General features: G+C 45.9%; 1 protein-coding gene across 4 annotated transcripts; it reads left to right on the top strand.

The window, feature by feature from the left end:
• The first annotated feature begins 518 nt into the window (after positions 1–518).
• Positions 519–27,112, top strand: CD5 (CD5 molecule). 4 transcript variants are annotated; one of them, XM_030560886.1, is made up of 11 exons: positions 519–670; positions 15,874–15,912; positions 17,736–18,026; positions 18,431–18,484; positions 19,673–19,993; positions 21,412–21,690; positions 22,465–22,590; positions 23,619–23,672; positions 24,885–25,007; positions 25,458–25,557; positions 25,741–27,112. In XM_030560886.1, exons 1-10 carry the CDS (start codon positions 619–621, stop codon positions 25,541–25,543), a joined length of 1,425 nt encoding a protein of 474 aa, XP_030416746.1. In that variant the 5' UTR covers positions 519–618; the 3' UTR covers positions 25,544–25,557; positions 25,741–27,112. The 4 variants fall into 4 exon arrangements, 3 of the variants coding, with proteins under 3 accessions (XP_030416746.1, XP_030416744.1, XP_030416747.1); XM_030560884.1 differs by having other exon boundaries at positions 17,733–18,026; XR_004000148.1 differs by lacking the exon at positions 25,741–27,112 and having other exon boundaries at positions 17,733–18,026; positions 22,465–22,594; positions 25,458–25,543.
• The last annotated feature ends 153 nt before the right edge of the window (positions 27,113–27,265 follow it).

Genomic DNA, 27,265 nt, shown 5'->3' with positions numbered 1-27,265 from the left:
GAATCCCACCACTGTCCCTCAGTTCTGAGAGGAATTCAATCTCCATGGTGATTCAGCTGGGGGGGCTCGAGGCTCCTACACTGATCACTCCAGTGGGACCCCAGTCCCTGACCTCGGACAGAGTCCCCATCTCCTAGAGTGAGAGGAGGATTCTGACCCTAGGTATATTCAGCCCTGGACTGTGTTGTGCCCTGCTCCCCTCCAATGGGAGCCCAGCCTCTTATTGTGGGACTGTTCCCTGATGCTCAGAGGGGCGTGTGGGCTCCACAGATACCCAGTCTACACTCGTGACACACACAGTGCTCCCCCTGCCCTGGGAATTCATGTGCTCGGGCCTTGGGGATACCGGCTCTGAGGAGGCATGAGCATGAACCTTACTGCGAGACCTCTGAGCCTCTCTTGTGCTCGATAGGCTCTGTTAAGGAAGCTGGCAGGCTGGGCTTCAACTCAGCGAGCCGTGACGCAGAGAACCACAGAGGGAGGAAAAGCAGCCTCTTCCTCCCGGCCCCCTCCCCTTCCCCGTGCCAGGTAGCAGAGCCGGTTGGGGTGCAAACGCCCGCTTGCTCAGCCTCGAGCTCGCAGATTCAGACGGGGTGGAGGAGGGAGAGACCCGGCCCGATGGGACTCCAGCAACCAGCATTCACCTCGTTGATCTTGGTGGGGATGTGGGGTGAGTACTCAGAACTGGCCTCTGCCATTCAGGGACTCAGCATGGCTGCCCTGATCTACAGAGGGGTCCCAGTGTGTGTGAGCGCCTTTCCCTCTGCAGTCAGGGCATGCGGCAATCACACATCTTCTTGCCGCTGCAGGTGTCCAGCCAGGGGAACCAGGGCAGGATAGATGAGGCCCTACTGAATTGGTGCAGAGATGCAGAGATCTCCTAGGTGGTGTGGTAGATTTCACCCTGTCCTAGCTTTAGTTTTCAGGAATTTAAAACAACGGGCTAGAGCTCCAACTGTGTTAAACTGGCATCACTCCATTGGTGTCAATGGGCCCAATCCCTAACCGGTATAAATCGGCTTTGCTCCATTGGCAGAGCCCCATAAATGAAATCAGCCTGCTATTTAGCACTGCACCTTTTGAATAAAGCAGGGCTCTAAAGCAGGGCTCTAAACCAGGAAGAAATGTGAGGCCGAGCCTCAGCAGGTATAAAGGACATTGGCTTCAATGGGGTTCCAGTCGATGTGCACTACCTGGGGATCTGGCCCATTGACCGCAATGGAGCTATGCAAAGTTACACCGCCTGAGAATCAGGTGCAAAAAGTAGTTATGCCATGGCTCCATCTTGTGCAACTGCTGGATCCTCCATCCCTCCCATTTGTCTATTTATCCACCAGTTGCATCTTGTTGTAATCCTAGATCAGGAGCTCTCTGGGGCAGGAACTAGTCTCTCTCTCCGTTTGTTTGTTCAGCATTGAATACAACAGGCTTTAGTCACTGACTGGGCCCTGTAGCCCCTTCGGCAATACAAATAAGAAGCATAACAACATGCAGAGTGGTAATTTTGTGAGCCCTGTAAAGAGGGTGCGAGCAAGGACTCGAACTAAGGGAAAGCAGCATCAGTTTCTCTTGAGTCATTTCAAACGGGATGGGCCGAGCTCCAGATGGTCAGGAGATTTTCGCCGAAGCGGTGCTTCACCGGAGAATGCTGATTCGTCAGAACTGAATATTTACGTGGGAAAGGAAACATTCTTTGAGATGGTTGCTCAGGTCCAGGATGGAATGTTTGTCAAAGTGAGAGACAGGGCCCCACCAGGGCGTAGCCAATAGCCTTCTGGTTTGGGCACTTCCCTGCAATGCAATACAACTGATTTCAACTCCTTTATCTGAATGAGGTAGAGCAGGGATTTAAACCAGTGCCTCTCATACACTTGCTGAACACCCTAACCACTGGCTTATTCTGAGGTCTCTCTCCCTGTATATTTTCTGAAAAAATTTGAAAAGACCTCAGCTTTGTCCCAGTGCATCACAGGAGCTTTTTTTGAAATCTCAAACACTGTTGCAGGACAGGAAAACCATTTCCCGCCCAGCTCTGTTAAGCACATACTGATGCACGTGTCCCAAACACAAGATGGGCTGGATGGTTGCCCCTCTGTCTCCATGACTGGTCTCTCTGAGTGCACCTACAGCAGGTTTTGGACCTCTTGCCCTCATCTCAGGGTGGGATCTTGCAATTCTTCCACTCTTAGGTCAGGAGCTAGGAACACTGTCCTGCTTACACAAACCACTTCCCATCCTGCAGGCCCCACTGGGCTTGGGGAACCTATGACCAGGTATAGCGGCCAACAGCCACCTTAAACATAGGATTTTTTATTTAGCAGCTGGAACAAAGCATGAGAGAAAAAGGGATTTGAAATCAACAGCCAGCCTTCGTGCATGTCTAATTTAGGGCTTACAAGGAGCTATTCAGGAATTCCACCTCAAATTCACACCCTACCTTATTAATCCAGAATAACTCTCATGTGTGCACAAGCCCTTATCTAAGTTCTGCCATCCCACCATGGGTGACCAAAGCAGGTCCTATTTCCTCAAACACCCCACAGGCTCAATCTGGTTCCCTCGCGCACCCCTTTTTAAACCATGCCAAGGTTTTCTGCTCCTCAGAAGGTTTATTCCAGGGTTGGTGGGTTTTGGCCTCTCCTGGCTAAACTAGTCCTGAAGGCTCAAAGGAGATCAAGCAAGAGCAACTGGAGCTAATCGCTCGGCATTGTCCCATAATGACTCTTAAGTGGGAGTGATAGTGACCATCACAAGCCACCTCCTCCTTCCTGCCTGACCCGTGCGAGAAACGCTCAGATCAAAATGTCCATGCAGAAAACACCATCCCAATAACCAGGCTAATATATAATCACTACAGGGTACGCCATATTCGTCACAGTGCCACTGGGAAACCAGCCCTCCCGTTCCCCAGACAGTCCATGGCTTGGGTCCAGATTGCATGCTTGGTCTAACTGAAGTCGTAAGCACCTTAGGGTGAGGAGCGCATATTCTGGAGGCATTGCGCAGAGCCTGCTGTGCTGTCAGTGCTAAGCAAATGCATTACAAACCTCATTGATAACAACACCTGGGGGACTAATCCTATCCTGGCCCAGGCTGGGGGACCCAGAGGTGACTCGAGAAGAGGTAAATGTCTACTTCTTTTCCATCTCTTCTCTCTCTGGGACAACCTGGCTCTAGGTCTTTATTCAGTCCCTGTTAGGGCGAAATTTGTGCTGGGCTAGTACAGAACCAGTCAGGATGTAGTCCATCAACTTCAATGGGCGTTTGGCCTGAATAGTAATTTAAGACCTGTAATAAGCCCCCCTCCCCACCCCTGAACACCAACCAATGAAGAAACAGAGGAGGGACTCTGGAAGAGCAAGGGAAGCGGGGAGACACAGGATTTGGTAAATTAGACTGCTGTACTGAACCAGCTTCTCAGTCCAGCCAGTCTGCAGCTGAGACTCGATGCCTGGGAGGAAGGCAAACTGTTTTCCCCTACAGAACGCATCTGTCTGCCAATCACCATGGCATCTAGGCACGAAATACAAGAACTAAAGGCCTCAGCCTGGCTCAAGAAGGGCTGTGCCAGAAACAGGGGCCAAACCCACCCAGACAAAGGCATGCATTAGTAGGAGCACTGCCAGCAGGCCAAGAAAAGTCATTATTCTCCTCTATTTGGCACTGGTGAGGCCACATATGGAGTACTGTGTCCAGCTTTGGGCCCCCCACTGCAGAAATGATGGGGACAAATTGGAGAGAGTCCAGCGGAGGGCAATGAAAACGATAATGGAGCTGGAGCACATGTCTTATGAGGAGAGGCTGAGGGAACTGGGCTTATTTAGTCTGCAGAAGAGAAGAGTGAGGGAGGGATTTGATAGCAGCCTTCAACTACCTGAAGGGGTTTTTTAAAGAGGATGGAGCTAGGCTGTTCTCAGTGGCGGCAGATGACAGAACAAAGAGCAATGGTCTCAAGTTGCAGTGGGGGAGATCTAGGTTGGATATTAGGAAAAACTATTTCACTAGAATGGTGGTGAAGCACTGGAATTGGTTACCTAGGGAGGTGATGGAATCTCCATCCTTAGAGGTTTTTAAGGCCCAGCTTGAAAAAGCCCTGGCTGGGATGGTTTAGTTGGGGTTGGTCCTGCTTTGAGCAGGGGGTTGGACTAGATGACCTCCTGAGGTCCCTTCCAACCCTGATATTCTATGATTCTATGATGAAGGAGGGATGTTAGAATCATAGAACTGTAGGGCTGGAAGGGACATTGAGACATCATTGACTCTAGGTTCCTGTACTGTATCAGAGATGTAGCTGTGTTAGTCTGGATCTGTGAAAAGCGACAGAGAGTCCTGTGGCACCTTATAGACTAACAGAAGTTTTGGAGCATAAGCTTTTGTGGGTGAATACTCACTTTATCAGATGACATGCATCTGACGAAGTGGGTATTCACCCACGAAAACTTATGCTCCAAAATTTCTGTTAGTCTATAGGGTGTCACAGGACTCTTTGTTGCTTCTGTACTGTGGCAGGACCAAGTAAGCCTACGGCTCAGTCCATTTTACCCCTTGCCCCCATTTATCTGATATACCTTAGGCCCCTCCCCCTCAAATTTGTCTCCCACTGGTGCTCAACTACCCTGGAGGCAGCAATCTCTTCACATGGGACCATACGTTGCCTGCTTTACTCTCCCTAGAGGTGCCCAAAGGGGTCAGTGGGGCTCTGCGTGTGCCAGTGATGCAAGCCAATTTGGGTTCCAAAGCTTGTCGAGTAGCTAAGCCAGCCTTGCAAAAAAACATCAGGCACATTTGCCAACCCAAACACAAAATCTGCTCATGGCCCTGAGCGATGAGAAAGAGAACTCTAACTCTGTCGGACTCACTCCTCAGAAAAATAAAATAAAACCCACAATTGTTGGCACCGGGAGAGTTGAAATCTGTGAGGCTGCATTAATAAAACACAGTCCTGGCCATTGGAGGCCACTTTGTCCTCTCCACCAGTTGTCTGTTCACGCTCCTGCTGTGTGTCATGGATCAGGGCGCCACTGTGCTAGGCATTGTACAGATGTTGCATGACAAACAAATAGCCCCTGCCTAAAGGCCTGGACTACAGACAGCTTCTGTACTGGTCTATCTATTTCATTTAGAGGTGTGATTTTTACCAGCACAACCCCCAGTGTGGACACAGCTATACCAAGCAACAACGAGTCCTGTGGCACCTTATAGACTAACAGATGTATTGGAGCATGAGCTTTCATGGGTGAATACTCACTTCATCAGCTCATGCTCCAATATGTCTGTTAGTCTATAAGGTGCCATAGGACCCTGTCGCTTTTTACAGATCCAGACTAACACGGCTACCCCTCTGATACTTGACAGCTATACCAATATCAAGTTATCTTAGCAGTTTGTACTTTATTCCCCTTCTCATAAGGGAATAAGGTATGCCGGTAAAAGCACAGTTATGCCAATATAACTATGTCCACAATAGAGGAATTGTGTCCCTTTTAATTACATTGGTATTGTTAAAGTGATACAACTTTCTAGTGTAGACAAGGTTAAATATTATCTAAATCCTAGACTGTGAGCATTCTGGGGCAACGGCTGCTTTTGTATTGTTTATACTGAGCCTAGAACAATGGGGTCTTGATCCCTGACTGGGATCTGGAAGTGCTATAGCAGCCACACACAATAATAAATCAAAATTAGATGCCTTAAAACTACATTCTACCTCAACCACAAGATATGGGCTTGATGCAGGAATCACTGGGTGAATCCCATGGTCTCTGTTATATTGGATGATTATAATGGCAAAATTCATGATAATGATGAAATAAATAAATAGAATCAAATAATAATAAATAGTGCTGCAATTAAAATACCTGGGTTCTAGTCCCAGTTCTACCACTGGTCTGCTGAGTGACACAGGGCACGTCACTGCTCCGTGCCTCAGTTTCCCCACCTGTAAAATGGGGATAATGATACTGACCTCCTTTGTGAAGCACTTTGAGCTCTACAGATAAAAAAGCACTAGATAGGAGCTAGAGATTGCTATTATCACATAGTACTTACAGAGCATTCTGCATTTCCAAAGGACTGCGCAAACTAGTTCATCTTTTTTGCCTTCTCTGGACTTTTTCCGCCTCATCTTTGCCTTTCTTACAATGAGGCAGCCAAAGCTGGACACTATTCCCAGATGACTGCAATACTGTCTATGAAACATGTTCAGTCTTCTTTGCTGTGCCTCCTATTCTTAAACGTTGTATCCGTGGGTTTTCTTGACATTAACAAAGTATCAAGTGAGGGATCATAAAGTCAAACCAGTGTGATGTTGGCATCAGATAGCAGAAAGTGCGGGGTGGAGGGGGAACCTCACTGACTTAGAGCTTCCCAGAGAGGAATTTAACTTGTTGGACAAAATTTGCAAAGTGATTTTTGGATGCCGTGATTTTTGGCTGACCAACTTGAGACACCAGAAAAGGGATCTGATTGCAAGAGGATGGGTGTTCAGCCCTTTCCAAAAATCAGTTCCTTTAAGATATCTCAGATTGGCCACTCAAAATCATTAGTCGTTCATGAAAATCTTGGCCATCAAGTTAAAAACAGTAAATCATTTCAGAGCTGCCCTTCATTGAAATAGTCCCATTCACAGAGCTCTTCAGGTTACAATTCCTAAAGTTAGACATTTTAAAATCAGCAGGTCCAGATAACTTGCATCCAGGAGTTTAAAAGAGCTGGCTGAGGAGTTTGCTGGTGATTAATGCTGATTTTTCAGTATGTCTTAGAATACAGGGACGGTTCGAGAAGACTAGAAGAAAGCTAATGTTGTGTTAACATTTTAAAAGATAAGCGGGAACCATGTAATTATAGGCCTGTCAGCATGACATCGATCCCAAGTAAGATAATGGAGGGGCTGATACAGGACTCAGTTAATAAAGAATTAAAAGGAGGTGATATAATTAATACCAATCAACATGGGTTTATGGAAAACGGATCTTGTCAAACTAGCTGGATATCTTTTTTTTTTTTGATGAGATTACAAGTTTGGTTGATAAAGGTAATAGGGTTGATATAATATACTTAGACTTCTGTAAGGCATTTGACTTGGCTCTAGGCACCAACATTCCAAGCATGTGCTTGGGGCGGCACTTTTCAAGGGGCCGTACTCTGGCTTTTTCGTTTGTTTGTTTGGCAGTGGCACTCCGGCCCCTGTTTTTAATTTATTTTTTATTTTATTTTATTATTTTTTTTGCTTGGGGCTGCAAAAAACCTGGAGCTGGCCCTGCTTGGTATCGCATGACATTTTGATTAAAAATCTAGAAAGAGGTCAAATTAACATGGCACGCATTAAATGGATTAAAAGCTGGCAAATGAGAGGTCTCAAAATACATGCGTCTGACGAAGTGGGTATTCACCCATGAAAGCCCATGCTCCAATACATCTGTTAGTCTGTAAGGTGCCACAGGACTCTTTGTTGCTTTTTACAGGTCTCAAAATGTAACTGCAAACAGGGAATCATCATCCAATGGATGTGTTTCTAGTGGGGTCCCACAGGATCAGTTCTTGGCCCTATGCTACCAACATTTTTATGAATGACCTGGAAGAAAATGTAGAATCATCACTGATAACATTTGCAGATGACATAAAAATCCAGGAGTGGTAAATAATGATGCAGAGCAATCTGGATCACTTGGTAAACTGGGGGCAAACAGACAATATGTGTTTTAATATGGCTAAATGTAAATGTATACACCTGGGAACAAAGGTAGAAGGCCATCCTTACAGAATGGGGGACTCTATCCTGGGAAGCAGTGACTCTGAAACACATTTGGGGGTTATGGTGGATAATCAGCTGAACAGGAGCTCCCATGCGATGCTGTTGCCAGAAGGGTAATGCTATCCTGAGATGCTTAGCTGGGAATCTCAAATAGGAGTAGAGAGATTATTTTTACCCCTGTATTTGGCACTGGCATGATCGCTGCTGGAATCCTGTGTCCAGTTCTGGTGTCCATCATTCAAGAAAGATGTTCATAAATTGGAGAGGGTTCAGAGAGAAGCCTCAAGAATGATTAAGAATTAGAACCCAGGCCTTATAGTGATAGACTCAAAGAGCTCAATCTATTTCACTTAACAAGAGAAGGTTAAAGGGTGAGTTGATTACAGTCCCTACATGAAGGACAAATATTTAATAATGGGTGTTATGTTGTCTGGGGTAGCTCATGATTATGACTGCCCAGTTTGGGGCAGACTGCCAAAAACGGGGCAGACACCCCACACTGGTGATACGTTCTATCATTAGATTTCACCAACCCAGTACCAGAGTACTACAATAGTCTTATAATGGATTCACAGACAAACCTCTTAGACTCTCCAGTCTGTCTTGCCACCCAGACAAGCTGGAATATGTGGAAAATGGTCACTTACACCAAAATATAAATAAACAAATAAATAAATAAATAAATAAATTACAAAATATTCATGTTACCTCTGGTCCCAAGAGACCAATCACTCACCCAGATCAATTTGTGTCCTAGATCTCACATCAAAGAGAGCGCTCGTGGCCAATTCTATAGTAAAGAATAGGCTCGTGGCCAGTTCTATAGTAACTAAAGGTTTATTAGCTAAGAAAAAGGAATGACAGTTACTGAGAAGTTAAAGCAGATGAAAATATCGGTTGTCTATTACTACGGAGATGTAGTAGTCTGTCAGTTTCCCAAAAGTTTCTCAGGGCTACCCAGAATAACTCTGGGGATCTCCATCTTCTTGTTCAGTTATTCTGCCCTGTTAGAATCTAAACAGTCCAGAGATGAAGAATTTTTCCTTGTGTCCATACTTATAGCTTCTCACAGAAACCAAGCTGACACTTGGGCTCTTTCTTTGATGCCAGAGAGTGAGGAGCACACTTAAGAGTCTTTGATCTCCAATCATCACACTCAGTGAGCACTTGCTTTGAAATTAGCACTTTCCTGTTAAAGTTCTTCATTTGCATTCCACACGGTTTCTTTCTCATTTGAAGGGTTATTCATAAGATTGTCAATTAATCATAGTTAATTCACACGATTACCTCAAAAAAATTAATCATGTTTAATCACAGTTTTAATCGCACTGTTAAACAATAGAATACCAATTGAAATGTATTAAATATTTTGGATGTTTTTCTACATTTTCATATAGATTGTATTCTGTGTTGTAACTGAAATCAAAAAGTGTGCAAAAACAAAACAATGTAAAACTTCAGAGCTTACAAGTCCACTCACTTCTTCTTGTTCAGCCAATCGCTAAGATAAACAAGTTTGTTTACATTTACAGGAGATAATGCTGCCCTCTTCTTAGAATCATAGAAGATTTGGGTTGGAAGAGACCTCAGGAGGTCATCTAGTCCAACCCCCTGCTCAAAGCAGGACCAACCCCAACTAAATCATCCCAGCCAGGGCTTTGTCAAGCCAGGCCTTAAAAACCTCTAAAGATGGAGATTTCACCACCTCCCTAGGTAACCCATTCCAGTACTTCACCACCATTCTAGTGAAATAGTTTTTTCTAATATCCAACCTAGACATCCCCCACTGCAACTTGAGACCATTGCTCCTTGTTCTGTCATCTGCCGCCACTGAGAACAGCCTAGCTCCATCCTCTTTAAAAAAACCCTTCAGGTAGTTGAAGGCTGCTATCAAATCCTCCCCTCACTCTTCTCTTCTGCAGACTAAATAGGTCCAGTTTCCTCAGCCTCTCCTCGTAAGACATGTACTCCAGGTCCCTAATCATTTTCATTGCCCTCCACTGGACTCTCTCCAATTTATCCACATCCCTTCTGTAGGGGAGGGACCGAAACTGGACACAATACTCTAGGTGTGGCCCCACCAGTGCCAAATAGAGGGGAATAATCACTTCCCTTGATCTGCTGGCAACACCCCTATTTTTGTAGTTGGCATTGCAAGGTCGTTACATGCCAGCTATGCTAAACATTCGTTTGCGCCTTTGTGCTTCAGCCACCATTCCAGAGGACATGCTTCCATGCTGATGACGCTCATTAAAAAAATAATGTGTTAATTAAATTTGTGACTGAACTCCTTGGGGGAAAATTGTATGTCCCCTGCTCTACTTTACCCGCATTCTGCCATATATTATAGCAGTCTCAGATGATGACCCAGCACATGTGGTTTGTTTTAAGAACACTTTCACTGCAGATTTGACAAAACACAGAGAAGGTACCAATGTGAGATTTCTAAAGATACCTACAGCACTCAACCCAAGATTTAAGTATCTCAAGTGCCTTCCAAAATCTGATCAGGACAAGTTGTGGAGCATGCTTTCAGAAGTCTTAAAAGAGCAACACTCCGATGCAGAAACTATAGAACCTGAACCACCAAACAGAAAATCAGCCTTCTGCTGGTGGCATCTGACTCAGATAATGAAAATGAACGTGCATCAGCCCACACTGCTTTGGATTCTTATTGAGTAGAACCAGGACCAGTGCTAGGGTTTCTCGCGCCCTAGGCGCACGGTCATTTCGCCGCCCCAGCGCTGGTCCCGTGGCTCCGGTGGACCTGCCGCAGTCATTCCTGCGGAGGGTCCTTTGGTCCGTGGTTCTGGTGGAGCTGCCACAGGCATGACTGCGGCAGCTCCACCGGAGCCGCCTGCCGTCCCCCCGGCAAAATGCCGCCCCCTCGAATAATCCTGGCACCCTAGGCGATTGCCTAGGCTGCCTAAATGATAGTGCCGGCCCTGAGTAGAACCCCTCATCATCATGGGGCCTAGAATGGTGGTTGAAGCATGAAGGGACATATGAATCTTCAGCGTATCTGGCATGTAAATATGTTGCGACGCTGGCTATGACAGTGCCATGAGAATGTCTGTTCTCACTCTCAGGTGACATTGTAAAGAAGAAGTGGGCAGCATTATCTCCTGCATATGTAAACAAACTTGTTTGTCTGAGCGACTGGCTGAACAAGTAGGACTGAGTGGATTTGCAGACTCTCAAATTTTACATTATTTTATTTTTGAATGCAGTTTATTTTGCACATATTTCTATATTTGCAAGTTCAACTTTCATGATAAAGAGATTGCACTACAGTACTTGAATTAAGTGAATTGCAAAATACTATGTCTTTTGGTTTTTTACAGTGCAAATATTCGTAATCAAAAACAGATATTAAGCGAGCACTGTATACTGTGCTGTAATTGAAATCAATATATTTGAAAATGTAGAAAACGTCCAAAATATTTAAATAAATGGTATTCTATTATTGTTTAACTGTGCTATTAATTGTGATTTATTTTTTAAATCACTCGATAAATCGTGATTAATTTTTTTAATCGCTTGACAGCTCTAGGTACTTAGTTACAGGGATGCACAAAATGTAAATGTTTGCCATTGCATTATAACAGGATACAGACAAGCGATAACAATGCAGGCAGCATCCCATTCGTTTTCATGATGTTCAAATGCCAAAGACATTCTCATACATTTAACAATCACTTTGATCTATATTAATACACAAGTGAGTCGGCCTAGCTTCCTGCTCTGCATTTGTAAGTGTTCAGTAAAGCCTGGGGCTTTGGCAAGCACTGGCACCTGGTCTGCCAGCATCACAATGGGCTCTTCAGTCTAGCAGAGAAAGGTAGAACACGATCCAATGGCTGGAAGTTGAAGCTAGACAAATTCAGACTGGAAACAAGGTGTCAATTTTTAATGGTGAGGGGAGTTAGCCAGTGGAACAACTTACCAATGGGTTGTGGTGGATTTCTCCATTGCTGACAGTTTTTAAATCAAGACTGGATGTTTTTCTAACAGATCTGTTCTAGGAATTATTTTCTAAGGCCTGTGTTGTACAGGAGGTCAGACAAGCCATCACCAGTGAATCTATAAAGTCACGCTAAAGCGGATGGCCTGCCCAAGACCCCGTGTCCTATTTACATTCTGAGTTAAGGATACTATTGGCCAGATCTTCAGCTGAGGTAAAATGATGTAGCCTCATTGACTCTAATGGAGCTAGGGCCTATTTACGCCAGCTGGGGATCTCACCCATTGATTCCATTGGAGTAACGCTGATTTCTACCAGCTGGGGATCTGGCCCATTGATTCCAATGGAGTTGTGCTGATTTGCACCAGCTGGAGATCTGGGTCCAAGTATTTAAAAATATCGCAAAATTCAATATTCAGGTGAGACATCAGCAGGAAAGTGCATGGAAACATGGCCCCTTCCTCAGGTGTCTTTGAATCACCGCAGATTGTCCTTGCACCAGTCCAGTGAGCATTGCACAGCTGTGTGAGAGTGAGCAAGGGTGGGGGTAACATCAGCAGGCTCGCCTGCGCTGGACTCTGTATTCCTGGCAATGACAATGGTCCAGGAGGCAGGAAAGGCTAAGCTGGATTTCCAGATCCCGCAGGAAGTTTGTGGTGCTTACAGTGGTTAGAAAAATCCGCTGTGGATTTGCCAGTTGAGCACGTCATATCTAGACTCATGGTTGGGAATCAGTGTGGAGCCCTGTGATCTCTTTGGAGCAGACTGACTAGAACCACAGTTTAAATACTAGCAGCAATGTCTTCCACTGGGGCTTTAACTTAGCATCACCCAACGGAAGGGGGAGTGACTAATTGATGTGCCAACAGGAAAAGCCGTTAAGCATCTTACACATTTAATTAAACTGAAGGCCAGATGCTCAGCTGGTGTAAATTGATGTAGCTGCATTAACATGAAATAGAGTTACATTGATTTACACCATCTAGGGCTTTGGCCTTGAGTCTTCATATTAATAGTAAAAATCTTGAGCAACAGTCAAGCCAGGGAAAACAAGGCTAGGATGCACAAGAGATCAAAGCATATCCTTCCTCCAGAAATCTGAAATGCTAACAGACTAGCTCACAGCAGTTCGGAGTGAGGTCTGGTAGTGATTTTTTAGTGTGCATCCAAACAGAAATTACCTGTGAATTCAACCAGTTGATCGGTCCTAAATATTAATGCGAATTTACACCAGCTGTGGATCAGGTACAAAGAGCCATTCTGTATCATGGATCCATCTTTTTCTGATACCTTGTCCTCTACACAATCTCTCCCCTATTTGTCAATCCACCGATTGCATCGTGTTATAATTCTAAATTGTATACAAGGATCATAATAACAACAACAATTTCACAAGAGCCAGGAGCTTGATGATATTTGCTTATAAAAATACATGACAATATTCTACCGTGCTAGGTCCAACAGCTACAGCTTATGCTGGTGTTACAGTGGCACTGTCAGGCCTTTATTGCAGATTACAGAGCTGGTTTTGATAAGGGTTTAAAAGCACAGGTTTACTCTGAAAAGTGACCATATAGATATAATGGACCAGATCCCCACCTGGTGTAAATCAGCATGAGTCTATTGGAGCCAGTAAGCCAGATCCCCAGCTGGTGTAAATTGGCCATAGCTCAATGGGAATTAACAAATCAATGCACCCAATTCCCAGCTGATGTAGATCACCCTACTGATCTCAGTAATGGACTACTATCTTCTTATTCCACAGCCTTTCTCTGGCCCTATGTCCTTTTCCCCTAAGTAGCCCATGAGACCGGAGCCCATCCGCGCGTGTGAGACATTCTGACCATTCTTTCAGGCATGCATTGTCTTACATTAGACCTCCCCCACTTCCATGAGCTCCTGTTGCACCACCACCAGCTGTACTAACCCAGCAAAGTCTATGTGCTGTGCAGATGTCCTTACTTCCCTGCCCATGCCCTCCTCAAGATCACGGCTGGTGAGGGCTTCCTGGTGCTTTTCGGGAAAGAGTCCTTGGGGTAGGAACTGCCTGCACAGCACAGCTTCCCACCAGCTTCAGTAGCACACAGTGAGGCAGAGAATGCATTTTGTTTTGCTGGAGCCACACCATCCTTCTTTCAGCTCCTCCTCCCCCCCAGCCATTGGTGATCGCTGAAGGTGCTGGAGCTGCTTCCATCTCACTCCAAATGCTTTCAAGCAAGCTGGGCCAAAGTTCCTTTAAAATGGGGTTTACAGACATGAATATGATCCCACTGGGATGCTGGCAGGGCTTGCGCCCAGGCCCAGGGCCTTCAGCACTAAGGACATGAGCTGCAGGAGTGAATCCTCCCTCTAGAAGCAGGACCAGACTCATAAAGGTCTGTAGGCCAGGCATTGGCAGGGCATGTGACATACACTGAGAGGCAGGTTGGGCTAGTGGATAGGGCCCCAGACGGGGACTCAGGAGACGTGATGTGACACTTCCCGGGGGTTTCCAGGGTTGTGAGGCACCTCTCCTCCACCTGCCCTTAGCATGAGGGAGCCTTGTCTGTGGCTGCCGGGGATCAGCCCCTTGACTCCACCGCCCACAGGCAACACAAGCACTGCCCTCTCAGTCTACATACCCACTGTCCCTCTGCAGGTTAGCAATTGGCATAATCCACCCCCCCAAGTCCCTGTGAGCATCTCCCTGGAGTGCCCAGACCTCGGTCCACTGGACACTCACAGAATTCACACAGCCGCTGTTCCCAAAGGAACAGTACCCAGTAGCTTCCCAGTTACGCCTCAGATCACTGCTCGGCTGAACTCACAGCACGTCGATACGTTTATAGGGGAATCAAGGATAAGTGTATTTAACAAGGTACAGAGGTTCAAGTCATAGCAAGTAAGTACAAATATTGGAAACAATTGGTTACCTGTCAAATAAAACCATCTCCTGCTGTCCAGGCCTAGACTTTACTAACAAGACACTTTTCTGGCTCACGAAGATTAGTTCACCCAAAGTCTTTCTCCCAGCACCTAACAGCCAGGCCAGCTAAACAAGCATGCTGGTGGCTTGTCCCCTAGGTGATGGATAACGGGGATACCTCTGTACCCCCAGAGAGAGTTCCAACAATCCAGTGTCTTCGCTTGTAAATGGGGTACCCCCCTGCTGCTTATTTCCTGTCTAGAATCAACCCTGGAGACTTGGCTATCTCTTGATTAGCATTCGGCTCAGACTGCAAATAGTTATTCATTGTGAAGCAAACAATACCCAATTCACATAGAGAAGGTAGATAAGTGTCTCCTGCTGGAAAGAAGATTGTTTGTCACCTTTTGGTGACTGGCCCCAACTCACAAACCTGAAGAGCATAATTTTCAGAATATATACACAGCGCCTTATGTATTATCCACACCAACATTTCACAGTGGTGATGCTGATCAGCATGACACAAGCTTTCAGCAGAGCCTTTATGTGATGCTCTTTGAGGAACTATTATGTAGACACCAGACCCAGGGGATTCCTGGAGCCCTCATGCACCTCTGTGCCCATTCCCAGTGGGCATCAAGAGGTTGCTGCCTCACACTTGGCTTCTATCCCCAGCTCTGACCTGCTGCGTGACCTTGGGCAAGTCCTTTCCCCTCTCGTGCCTCAGTTTCCCCTCTCACCCTTTGTCTGTCTTGTCTCTCTAGACTGTAAGCATTTTGGGGGCAGAGACTGTCTTTCACAATGTGTCTGTACCATGCACCACAGGGCACCAGTCTCCACTGGGGCTGGAAGTGCTTTTGTAATATAAATAAATAATAATTAAACAGTGGATCAGAAAAGGCCCCAGACATGGAAGCAGCAACAGCTCTATCACTCAGGACATTTAAAACAGGCTTGAGATAGGGAACGATTCTGTACTGGCCTCATTGGGCCCTAAGAAATCCTTCGCTGAGGCCTGATAGTCTGTGCTTAGCTCTGTTGCTAGAGGGTATAGTTTGTGGTGTGATGGTTTTATCGAAAGATAGCGAAGGCTCTTCCAAAAATATTGCAGGAAAGGACAGAAGATACTTCTAGCAGGAAATGTGCCTCAGTGGGAGTATAGTTTAGAACCAGGTTTGAGAAGTAGGTTTGAACTGAAGTAATTGCTGCCCTGCCCACCTCACTTCTCCTGACAGTCTCTTCTCTTTGCAGCGACCTCCTGCCTCAGTGGGGAAGGCCAGAACCCTGCAGGTCAGTGCATCTGTTGAAGCCTCTTTCAAGCCACATTGATCTTGGATATAAAATAAAATCCAATCAAGTAGCCGTCAGTTACTTAGCTTGTCAGCAACCGGCTTAGTGTTCTACGGCACCATGAGAAAAACATGCTGGGTTCCCAGCCCTGGTGTGGACATTCCCCAGGATGTCATTGCAGCAAGGGTTAGCCAACCAGGCACAGCTACCCCCTCGTAGCCCTGGGACACCTCAGACCCTGAGAAATCTTTGCAGGAGGATTGAGTGAAGGAACCTGGGCTCCGATGACTATACTTACCCTAAACACCTCAGGGGCACAGAAGCCTCAGCTACAGAAGGGAAGTTTTCCAAAAATTTCCCATCATTGCAAACAGCTTCACTGAGGCCAGCGATGTTGGTAGCTTGAATGAAGACATACTGCTAACTGCCACAGGGCTTTTAGCAACATGTCTTCTATCGCTGATCAGCCCCAGGCTAATCCACCTGGCAGCCCATCTATCCCAAGGCTCCCAGTGTTTTAACATCATGGAGCTGCAACAGCATCGGCAACATTGCTCTAGTATAGACCAGCTAGCCAGGCAGACTGTCTCCCCATGCATGCTAGTGTGTCTACACACACAGAAACACACACACACACACACACACTTCTACACATCTGAGAGTCACACAAACGAACGAGCACCATTTCCTTCCTGCTCTGCTTCGCAAAACACCTGCTGACGTTTCAGACAGCACTGGAGCAAAGGGAACTAACAGGAGACAGAGTGAGCTGAAGGCTGACTTCAGTGCAGAAAAGGTCGGGGTTTATATGGGGATAATTAACATGTATTCACTAGACTACTGTAAAATCCTAGTCGGGACAAGGCACCTGTAGCTTTTACAAGACTCAGGTCAGCACTAGAGCTCCGTGAATTTCTTTTTTTTTTTTGTGAATAGTCAATTTGCAGAAAAGTGCATTTTTCGAGGCACCAGAACTATTCACACAATTGGGTCACATTTGGTAAATAGCGTTGTCTGGAAAAAATGATTTTTTTTTTGAAAAAAGTCCATTTTAGTCATTTCAAAATTATGTTTCATTTCAAATGGTTTACGGTGGTGTTGTAGCCGTGTTGGTTCCAGGATATTAGAGATACAAGGTGGGGGAGGTAATAGCTTTTATTGGATCCACTTGTGTTGGTGAAAGAGACAAGCATTCGAGCTCACACAGAGCTCTTCTTCAAGTCTGAAGGTCTATGTAAGCTCAAAAGCTTCTCTCTCTCTCTCACCAACAGAAGATGGTCCAAGAAAAGATATTACCTCCCCCACCTTGTTGCATTTCAAAGTTTAGCTAAAACAAAGGGTGAAAAACACTCAAAAAGGAAAATTAAAAAAAAATCATTTGGGATCGAATGAAACATTTAGTTTAACCTGAAATGAAACAAAAACTAAAAGAAATGTCATTTAGGGTCAAACAAAATGTTTCAAATGACCTGAAAAGATTTGTTGCTGTTTCGTTTCAGCAAGAAAAAACAGCAAAATTTGGTTTCAGTTCAAACCAAACTGATTTTTTTCCTGAATGTTTCAGTTCAGACCACAGACTGAAAAATCAATTATTTGCTCACCTTCAGTCAGTCTTGCATATTTAAAAACTACAGTGCCCTGTCTCCACTGGAATTGTACAGCAGGGGAGCTAACATGTACTAGTTATCCTGCCACAAAACACACACTTTTTTGTGGCAGAGAAGACAAAGCTAAAGAGAGGGAGATAGGCACAAGAGGACAGAGAGGAGAGATTTCCTAAACACTGCTCTTCTTTCTAACATGCTGTTTTACTTTCTCAGCAGTGTGGGGCATGAGACTCACAGGCTCTGGCTGCAGATGTTCGGGCCTGCTGGAGGTTAAACATAAGGGCAGCTGGGCAAGAGTTTGTAGCAGTGGTTGGAACCAGAAGATGACAAAAATAGTCTGTGCAGAGCTAGGCTGTGGCTCCCCCTCCTATGAGGTTCTCAGACTAGACTCAGAGCAGAAATTCATGGAAAGGATGATTACGAACTGCCAGGGGAATGGGACTACCCTGAGGAACTGCCGCTGGGACAAATCCAATTGCACGCGGGATATCACCGTGGTTTGCAAAGGTAGGTCTCATCTTCCCCTTTGTGGTGTATTGAGGACTGTATTGGAATTACAAGCTACCACTTAGAGCAGGGGAACAGATGTTCTTGGTCCTGCTTGCAGTCGGAGTCAGGCAGGAAAGAGCCAGCTTAAAGCAAGGTGGGTGAGTTGTGTCTCCCTGCCTTAGGGAGTAGCCTGTGTTCTCGCTGTCTGTTTTTGAGTTTTCATGTACTACTGTTCTGAATTCTAAGAAATAAAGTAGAATTACACTGCAACCTTCCAGCAAGGGAATTTATCTTTTTTATTTAATTTCTTTCTGTGTCTATTCAGTGAACATAACACCCTTCCTGACTGCCTCGCTTAGGACTTTTTCCTGGGGCTGGGTCTGCACCCTACTAAAACATTTTGGAAATCCTTATCATTTCAGAACCGGAAAAAACCACCACTGCGCCACCACCAACAACTACACCAGAACCCACTGGTAAGGAAACTTTGCACATCCAGGTTCACCAAATCCATTCAGATCCACATTCACTCTTCTGATAGAAATGGTTGCAAGTTACCATAGTTATAGGTGATCATTAGCAGAGATGATGCAAGAAATGAAAGGAGTCCTTTGTTGAAATTAACATCTAGAAAATCAAAGCAAATGCTTCTTTGCACAGTGAGACATCTACCTGTGGAACTCACTGCTGCAGAAGGCCATCTGTGTATGGGTTTTTAAGAGAGCTAGATGATCTTATGATGGATAATAACATTTGTAGGGAGGCCAGCTAAAACGTGGCAATTATATCTCATGCTTCAGGGGCATAAACAGATCCCTCCTGGGGCTGGAATATAATTCCCCTTTCCCACCCCAATGAACAGCACTGCACATTGGGCAAGATGGATTATGGGGGTTTCACCTGTCTTTGAAGCATCAGGTACAGGCTGTTAGTGGAAACACAGTACTGGACTAGGTGCACAGCTGCCTGAACTGGTGCAGCAGGAGGCTGGATACTGAACTCCATGGATCAAGGGTCTAATCTAGTATGGCATGGGCAGGGGGTGAGATATGAGACAAAATGGGCCAATGGCCTTTATAGTAAAGCAGGAAAGGGAGTAGTAATTAGATCTCATATGACAAATCCTATGTTACTCTGATTATTACACAGATAGATCTGTATGGTGATGATAGATAGTTCCATTACCTTTTCAATGTAATGGGCATTTGGGTGATTTAATTTCAATTACTGATGAAATCTCTGCTCAGGAACTGAACTACCCCACAGGGTCACAGCAGCCCCCTAGGGCTGAGCAGATGTGGGCTGGAAAACACCCCCAACAGCTGTTCCCATTGTGTCAGGTGTAGATGAGAAGCTGGAACAAGGAAGGGGGTGGGGGGGGATGTGCTATCAATGCAGGTACATGCCCCCAGTGGGATTTCACTTACCCACTGGGCCCGAGCTATCCCCTAACAATTACCCACAGCTGGACTCTACCAGAGTACGCCTATCAAATGACTAGGGAGAGAAAACACCAAAATATTCCCCTGGTTAATGTGACTAAAAAAAGCAACAGAAAGGCATCCCAGGGCCTTTATCGCAAGCAATGTTGGTAAGTTATGTACCATGGGGTAGAGATGGTGTCACTGTATGTAACAATCCCCTTCTCTTTGTCCTTCTCCCAGGCCCTCCCAGGTTGCAGCTGGTAGATGGGAGATTCCACTGCTCAGGGTTTGTGGAGCTCTACATGGGAGGCCACTCGGGAACAGTCCAGTCAAGTCCTGAAAACAAGATAAAGCTGGCCCACTGGGTTTGCCTGAAGGTGGGCTGTGGTGATGCCTTAGACCAGAAGGAGTGGTCTTTCTTCATGAAAAATGAAAGTAGGCATCTACCTGTCCACTGGGAGATGGACTCATCATGTGGAAGTGACTCTGACTCTATCCCAGACTGTTTCAAGAGAACCAGGAACTCTCAGAACAACCCCCCAGCCTATGTCATCTGTTCCGGTGAGCGAGTCCATCTTAGGACAGCCACATCAAGTTCCTTTTCGCTTTCCTCTCCTACCGCGTTTCATCTTTACTCCTGTGCACTCTAAAGAGGCCAATCCATCCCAGCAGCCCAGTTGTTGCACGAGGTGGGCAGAGGGGACTCACTCCATTGGCAGCCTGCATGGCCATAAACCTAGTGTCAGATTGTGATATAACATTTCTAGAATAGCAAGGAAACTCCTCAGAAATATCCCGCTCTCTTCTATCTCCACGCCTCCTGCTGGCCTCTGCTGCCTGGAACTACCAGCTATTTTGACCCTCAGCTCTTCTTTTCCTCCCTCATCCCTTAGTCTGCAAATCTAAAAGTGTCAAGATTGGCATCACTTTTCCGCACAACGGCATCCTCTGCATTAGCCTCAGAAATGCCAACTGTCAGTCAAAATTATTACTGAGTTTATTTCTAGTAACAACTACTTCTGACCCTGAGAATTTTCATACTCTTGGGGTGAGAACAGTGCAAACCAATGCAACGCAACACTGTACAAATGCAATGCTATAGGTTAAAATGCAATACAATGCAAATATAATATAAATACTCTGCAGCACAACACATGGCAATGCAATGCTATTGCAACACAGTACCATAGATGGCATCGAATGCAATGCAAGGCCATATGATACAATACAGTGCAATTAATATCCCATATGATACAGTACAATACTGCTTTACTAATACTCTGAACTTCTCTAGCCACTTGTAGATGATTTCAAAGCACTGTTCACACATTAATTATTAACCCTTATAATTTCCCTATGAGTCATGATTATTGTCCCCATTTTACAGGAGGCAAAACCGTAGACTTGCCTCAGATCACACAGTGAATCAAGATTAGAACTCGGAGCACCTGCTACCCCAGCCTGGGGTCTAACCAACTGACCATGACATACTGGAATGGATAGGAATTTAGTGCAGTACCACGGGCTGTGAAATGCAGCAGTGAATGGGGTGATTTCCATGGCCACGTACATCACACAAAACACTATTAACTAGCAACATTAGATATCAAATGCACTGGAACCCCATCAGGCGGCCCATTGTTATTAATTTTTTGTATAACAGCAGCACCTGAAGGTCTCATTGGAGATCAGGATCCCATTGTGCTAGGTGCTGTATAGACACATCATGAGAGAGAGCTCCCACCCCTAAGAGCTTCCATTCTCACTGCACAGGATAAAGGATGGGAGGGGACACAGAAGTGAAGTACCTTGTTCACAGTCACCCAAGAGGTTAGTGGCAGGGATGGGAACAGAATCCAGGTTTCCTGAGTCTCAGGCTAGTGTTCTACCCACTAGTCCACATTGCCTATAGTCAGCTGGGTCATTCAGACATCCACTCATCATGTGGTCTCACCAATCCCTGCTTGTCTCCACCATAGGTTTCCAGCCAAGGGTGATCCGAGGGCTTGGGGACAGCCAGAGCCCCTGCGAAGGGGTCATGAAGGTGTTCCATAAGGGGAAATGGGAAATTCTGTGCGATTCCAGTTCATGGAAGAAATCTAGAGAGGAGCAGGTGTGCCAAGAGCTGCAGTGCGGGAAGCTCTCCTTGAGTGTCCAAGTCCCAGGTGCCAAGACGCGGGGAGTGTCCTGCAGTCAAGAGGCCCTCCAGGAGTGTTCCACTTTCAAAACAGCAACCTGCTCCAAAACCAGAATCACGTGTAAGCCAACACAGGTTCTTTTGTGTTTTAGAGAGGTGCTTATCCCTAACAGGATGGGACCATTTTACATCAGGAAACAGGTCGGTGATGACACTTTGGCTAGGTCATCCATGGGGATGGAACACAGAATGTCTGGAGCTCACATGAGCTGCTACTCTTAAGCTAAAGAACTAATGCCATTAGCCTGGCAGCAGTAGCAGACTCATAAATCTTTTACATGGACAAGCCATTCAAAGGCAGGGCTGCCCAGAGGATTCAGAGGGCCTGGGGCAAAGCAATTTTGGGACCCTCCTCCATAAAAAAAAAGTTGCAACACTATAGAATACTATATTCTTGTGGGGGCCCCTGTAGGGCCTGGGGCAAATTGCCCCACTTGTCCCCTCCTCCCCCCCCCCGGGCAGCCCTGTTCAAAGGGGCTAAGACCCACATGTGACTGATGTACTAAGGAAATGGGGAGGAAGAAAAATTTGCCTGATCTACAATCAACCTTTGCAAATTGCTGGGGTTGGAAATTGGGTAGAAGGTGGTGTTTGGGGGCAGAAGATGTGAGTTGAGTGAGGTTTGCGATCTAGATTGTGAGCTTGGGAGCAGCTTGATATGGGGATTTTGGGTTATAATTGAGTCTTTGAGGCTAAGTGGAGGGATTGGGGTTTAAGGGTGGGACTCTTCTCCTAGGGATCACCAGAGGCTGGCTAAACTGTCAAACCTGTCCAAAGCACAGGCATTTTTCTGGAGAGATGGGAATTAATCAGTAACTGCAGCTCCTTTTCCCAGGCCAGAATTTCAAGCCACCTGGGGTGGGAGCAGGAACCATTGTGAGCATTCTCCTGGCTCTGATCCTCCTTGGAGTTCTCATCATTATCTGTGGACCTCCCGCCTACAAGAAACTACAGAAAAAATGTATGTGACAAACTCTTGCTGTAAGTGTGAGACCACTGATCCTCTGGCCTTTATACCATAACATGTCTGACTCCCTCAGCTTCACTCCTCCAAGGAGTCTGGGGCAAGTTCTCATCTCACTCTCACATCTGGGAGTCACTGTGCCTCTAGCTCCTATGTCTATTTCCCATCTTCTTCTCTCCCTCTTTTTCTCCTAGTCTCACTCTCTCTTCCTCCTGCTCTGCTGCTGGCTGTCTTCCCATGTCCTCTCCTTCCTTCGGCCTCTCTCCCACTCCATCACCTCTGGAGCGGTGGCATCCCAGAGCTACATTGGCTGATGCATTGCTCTTAAACAAAAGGAGTTTTATATGTTGTTCCTTTGAGGAGTCAGGAGAGACATGCACATTTCTCCTGTTGATCTTGTACAGCAGTTTTTGGAAGGTGAGTTCCTAAGGCAGAGGGGTTTGGAGCTGTCCCTTTCCCACTCTTTGAAACACACCACAAATGCCTCTCCTCGGGATCCATAATTGTCTAGTCCACACGATTCAGGCAAAATAAGAAAGGTGTTCAGAATGGAAAAGCCTCTTGAATCACCCAGTGTTGTGTATTTCACAGGCTCTTGAGAGGCTTAAACATGGAAATGACACAAAGAATCAGCTAGGCCCTGTCTTGTCCAAATGATTTCTAGCACCTCAAGTGCTTAGCCAGGAAGCAGAGGGATTATTTGATGTGGCTCATGGGGCTAGGAGGAGACAAAAGGGAAATTAAGGCAGAACATCCAGAAAACTCTGCTCCTGACAGTGAGATCAATCAGGATGGGGAACAGTCTCCAAGGAAACCCCCATTGCTGGAGCTGTGTGTGAAATCCGAACGGACAAAGCACTAGAAAATGCACTGTAGGGACAACCCTGGGACAAGCTGATTTAATGGGGCTCTCCAGCTCCTAGTGCCTGTGATTCTGTGATGTGTATAAAATGACAGATAGGTCTGTGCCCATCTAACTTCACTCTTCCCTCCTCCACCCTACTTTCCTCTTCCTCTCCTTGCAGACGCCAAGAAGCAGCAGCGCCAGTGGATAGGCCCAACTGGATTACAGCAAAACGGTAAGGAGCAAGCACAAGACAGAGGCAGGTCTCTGCAGGTCACCCCTAACACTCTCATCTCTTCAGCTTCCTCTGAAGCATCCGATGTGCTGCTGCGGTCAGTTTGATCTCGGGCACACAGGCCCTCTGAGCTCCGCAGCTCAGCAACAGGATGGCTATTGTTCAGCCTGAGGGTTAAGTGGTTTACAGCCAACAACCACCCCAGGTGCTGAGGTTTCCCTCTGGTCCCACCATTTCACCACCTTCATTCAGACTGTCTGAATGCTCGCAAGGCCAGAAAACAGCACAGGTACAAGATGTGTCTGAAGCGGAAAATAAGGCCGAGGCCTCAGGTACATCATGTGTGACAGGACTCTGGGACAAAAGATCCTATCCAAGCCCTTGAAATGTTACTAAGTATTCCAGAACACTGTATAGAAAAGGATCGTACACCCACCTCTGAGATGCAGCCATCTCTGGGGTGGAACACAGCAGCATTGAACAGCTTTAAGGAGGCACAGTGAAGGATAATCTCTCCCATTGAAACTGCTGGGAGTTTTAGGCAGGGAGAATGTCATCACCTAGCTTAAATGACATGGGGATGTTAATGATCACAAGTGGTCAGGACTGGGACTTTATACCTCAACCAAAAGGCAGCACCTCCAGCAACACAACACCCCATCCTCACCAGACTAGTGGCCAGTTTCATACTTGCTCAGAAGGAAAAAACGCCCCCTATTGATCACTTCTTGCAGGACTATAATTCTTAGCACCACGCATGACTCACTGCTATCACTTCGCGTAGTGCAGCATCCCACCCTGGGCCCATGCTGACTCAATGATTCTTTAGTGACTCAGATGGGATAGTTGAGTCACACTCCAATTCTAGTGGCACAGTACACACTTCCACCGTGTTCCCACACTGGTTCAGTTCTTACTCAGCCCCGCTGACTCACAAACGCTGGCCTGTTTGGGTTTGGAAGGTGCTACCGGCAGTTGGCGAATGTGGGTGAGGAGTTTCAACCACGGCTTTGGGGGAAAATGTTGAAAGAAGACTCAATGTGTTGGTTAAACAATAAGACAATTCTGCAACTCAAAAGGAGAGGGAGTAGGGACGGTCTAGGTACACATTGTCCTGCCTCTGCATGGGGGGACTGGACCAGATTCTTACATTGCTACGATTCTACCTTAAAGATGCAGTGACTAACAATTCTTCATTGTGCTGCCATCTAGTTTCATTCCACCGCAACAGCACTGTTACTCTCAGGCCCCGTCAGGAAGGTCAAGGTGCACAGGGTGAGGACAACGACTATTCTCAGACCCCTAAGAAGAACTCCTACCTTTCGGCTTATCCAGGTAAGAGACAGCACCATGTACAGTGACCAGGAATGGCACAAACGAAGAAGCGGACAGGCAAGAACAAGATAGCAGGAAAGGGAGACAGTCAAGCCTGCTTTGCAGAGATGGAGTACAGTGTTTCCCTAGAATAGAGTGGGAATTGCTCTATAGAGGTTCTTCTTCTGGCTCTTCCACTCTGTAGCTTCAGGCAAATCAGTTAAACTGTCTGTGCCTCAGTTTCCCCATCTGTAAATGAGGGGGAATAACCACCGTTGTGATAGCTGGCTGAAAGGCACTTATGTGAATGCATGTAGTTGTTACCTCTTATGATTTCTGCATGACTTAAGAGGTACTGTGGCTGGAGGACCTGATATTCATTCCTACATCCCTGGAACCCCTCACAGAGGTCATAAGCATCTTGATCTCTAGCTGCGTAATGAAGACAGTGATGGTTTCTTCCTTTTACAGCTCTGGAAGGGGCCATCAGGTCTTCTAACCCTCCAGACAACTCCTCCGACAGTGACTATGACTTGCATTCTGCTCGGCGACTTTAGCCTCTTTCCCCCAGGTAAGCCATTCCCTAACCTTGGCACTGTATTGCCAGGCTGAGCCATTCCCAAATCACGTCATCACCAAACCCAAGGAGGGGAGGGGAGACACAGGAGAGCTGAATCAATCGCTGTATTTGCGCTTCTCAAACTCTGGCAGAGGTTAAGTGATTTTCTACGTGGTTTGTTTTCTTGCCCTGCAGACAGAGGTGGGAATCTGGCAACTGGAAAAACTGACAGAAGAGAAGAAAAAAAATTACCTGAGAAAATCCTGCACTGGAATCATTTCCATGTTACTACATGCAGCTGTAAAGGCTTTTCCCACACTGCCAGAGACATAATATGGGGAAGTCAGTGTAGCCCCAAATTACACATCCCTTTCCATGCATAGGGGCAAAGAGAATCAGGATGTCTGCCTTTGTTTCCCCCCAGTGACCTTTGGCAAGTCACTTAGGCCCAACATGTCAAAAGCACTCATAATTGTGCAGGTCTCTATTTTTTGGTGCACAGCTTCAGACCCACCGGGCCTAATTTTCAGCCGTACTGAGCACTCACAGCTCCAGCTGAAGTCAATGGGCTTGTATGTTTCATGCTAGGCAACTAAAATTTGGGGCACCCATGATCAGTGGATTTAATTTTTACATGTTGGTCACTAACCTCTGTATTCTATTCTATTCGGGTTCTTGTATTATGCCCATCACTATGGTATGAGAGCACCTTCCTATGACAAATTCATCTAGCATTCCTCGCTTGTGATTTCTTCTCCATTCCTCTCACTCAGAGGAAATTTGTGCGCATGTTTAAGTTGATTTGTTGTTGTTGAAGGGCAAGCAAGTGTAAGAATTGCGTTTTACATTTGGGCTGTGAAGTGGTGATGTTTGTTTACTTAAGATATGTCTACATAAGCTTTAGTGTAGATCCTTCCAACATTAATGGAAGGGTTTTTTCCATTGATGCAGTTAATCCACCTCTCCGAGAGGCAATAGCTAGGTCGACAGAAGAATTCTTTCATCCACCTGGCTACATCTACAGTAGGGGTTAGGTCAACCTAATTATGGTGTCTGGGGTGCAAAATTTTTCTCAGCCCTGAGCAATGTAGCTAGGTTGATCTAATTTTTAAGTGTATACCAGGCCTTAGTCCCTGGAGGAGTGGACTGTAGAGTCTCCATGCCTGCTCTTGCAATTTAAATCAGTCGAATACTTCACTATCTTCCAAGGATATTGTAACGTCAACTTCATTAATATCTGCGAGGTGCTCGAATACCAAGGTAATAAGTACCATGGAAAAGATTATGAGTAAACTGTCTTCTTACGTCACTTAGGAAGCTGTGATGATGCATGTTTGGCTCAGCAGACGGCTGAAGTACCTCAGGAGTACAATATCCTGTGGTAATGTGTATGTGAGTGGGGCTGGTGTGTATGTGTGGGGGTGTGCGTGCCTAAGTTTGTGAAGAGAAGGCATATGTAAGATCGAGGCAAGCTGGATGTGTGATAAGAGTGGGAGGAGCTAATGTTTAACACAAACATGACATATTTAATAAGCAATAACAGTTGTAATAAAACTTTTTTATAGTAGTTATGCTTCTTTTTTCAATACAACAGAATGAGCAATACCCTTCGGAAGGAGAGGGGGGAGCTGAGGCACTAGACTGGAGTTCAAAGGAGACTAGGCTTCATCATGGTTCTGCCATAAATTCTCTGGGTGAACGTGGGCAAGCCACTTATTCT

This window comes from Gopherus evgoodei, chromosome 4, assembly GCF_007399415.2.
Source record: "Gopherus evgoodei ecotype Sinaloan lineage chromosome 4, rGopEvg1_v1.p, whole genome shotgun sequence".
NCBI lineage: Eukaryota > Metazoa > Chordata > Testudines > Testudinidae > Gopherus > Gopherus evgoodei.
Note: the sequence above shows the minus strand (reverse complement) of the source record. Positions and strands in the feature narration are given on the sequence as shown.

Coding starts and splice junctions, on each gene's coding strand:
- CD5 (XM_030560884.1), top strand. CDS start 619: ATGGGACTCCAGCAACCAGCATTCACCTCGTTGATCTTGGTGGGGATG. Junction 15,913..17,732: donor GGAAGGCCAGAACCCTGCAG/GTCAGTGCATCT, acceptor TTACTTTCTCAG/CAGTGTGGGGCATGAGACTC. Junction 18,027..18,430: donor TATCACCGTGGTTTGCAAAG/GTAGGTCTCATC, acceptor TTATCATTTCAG/AACCGGAAAAAACCACCACT.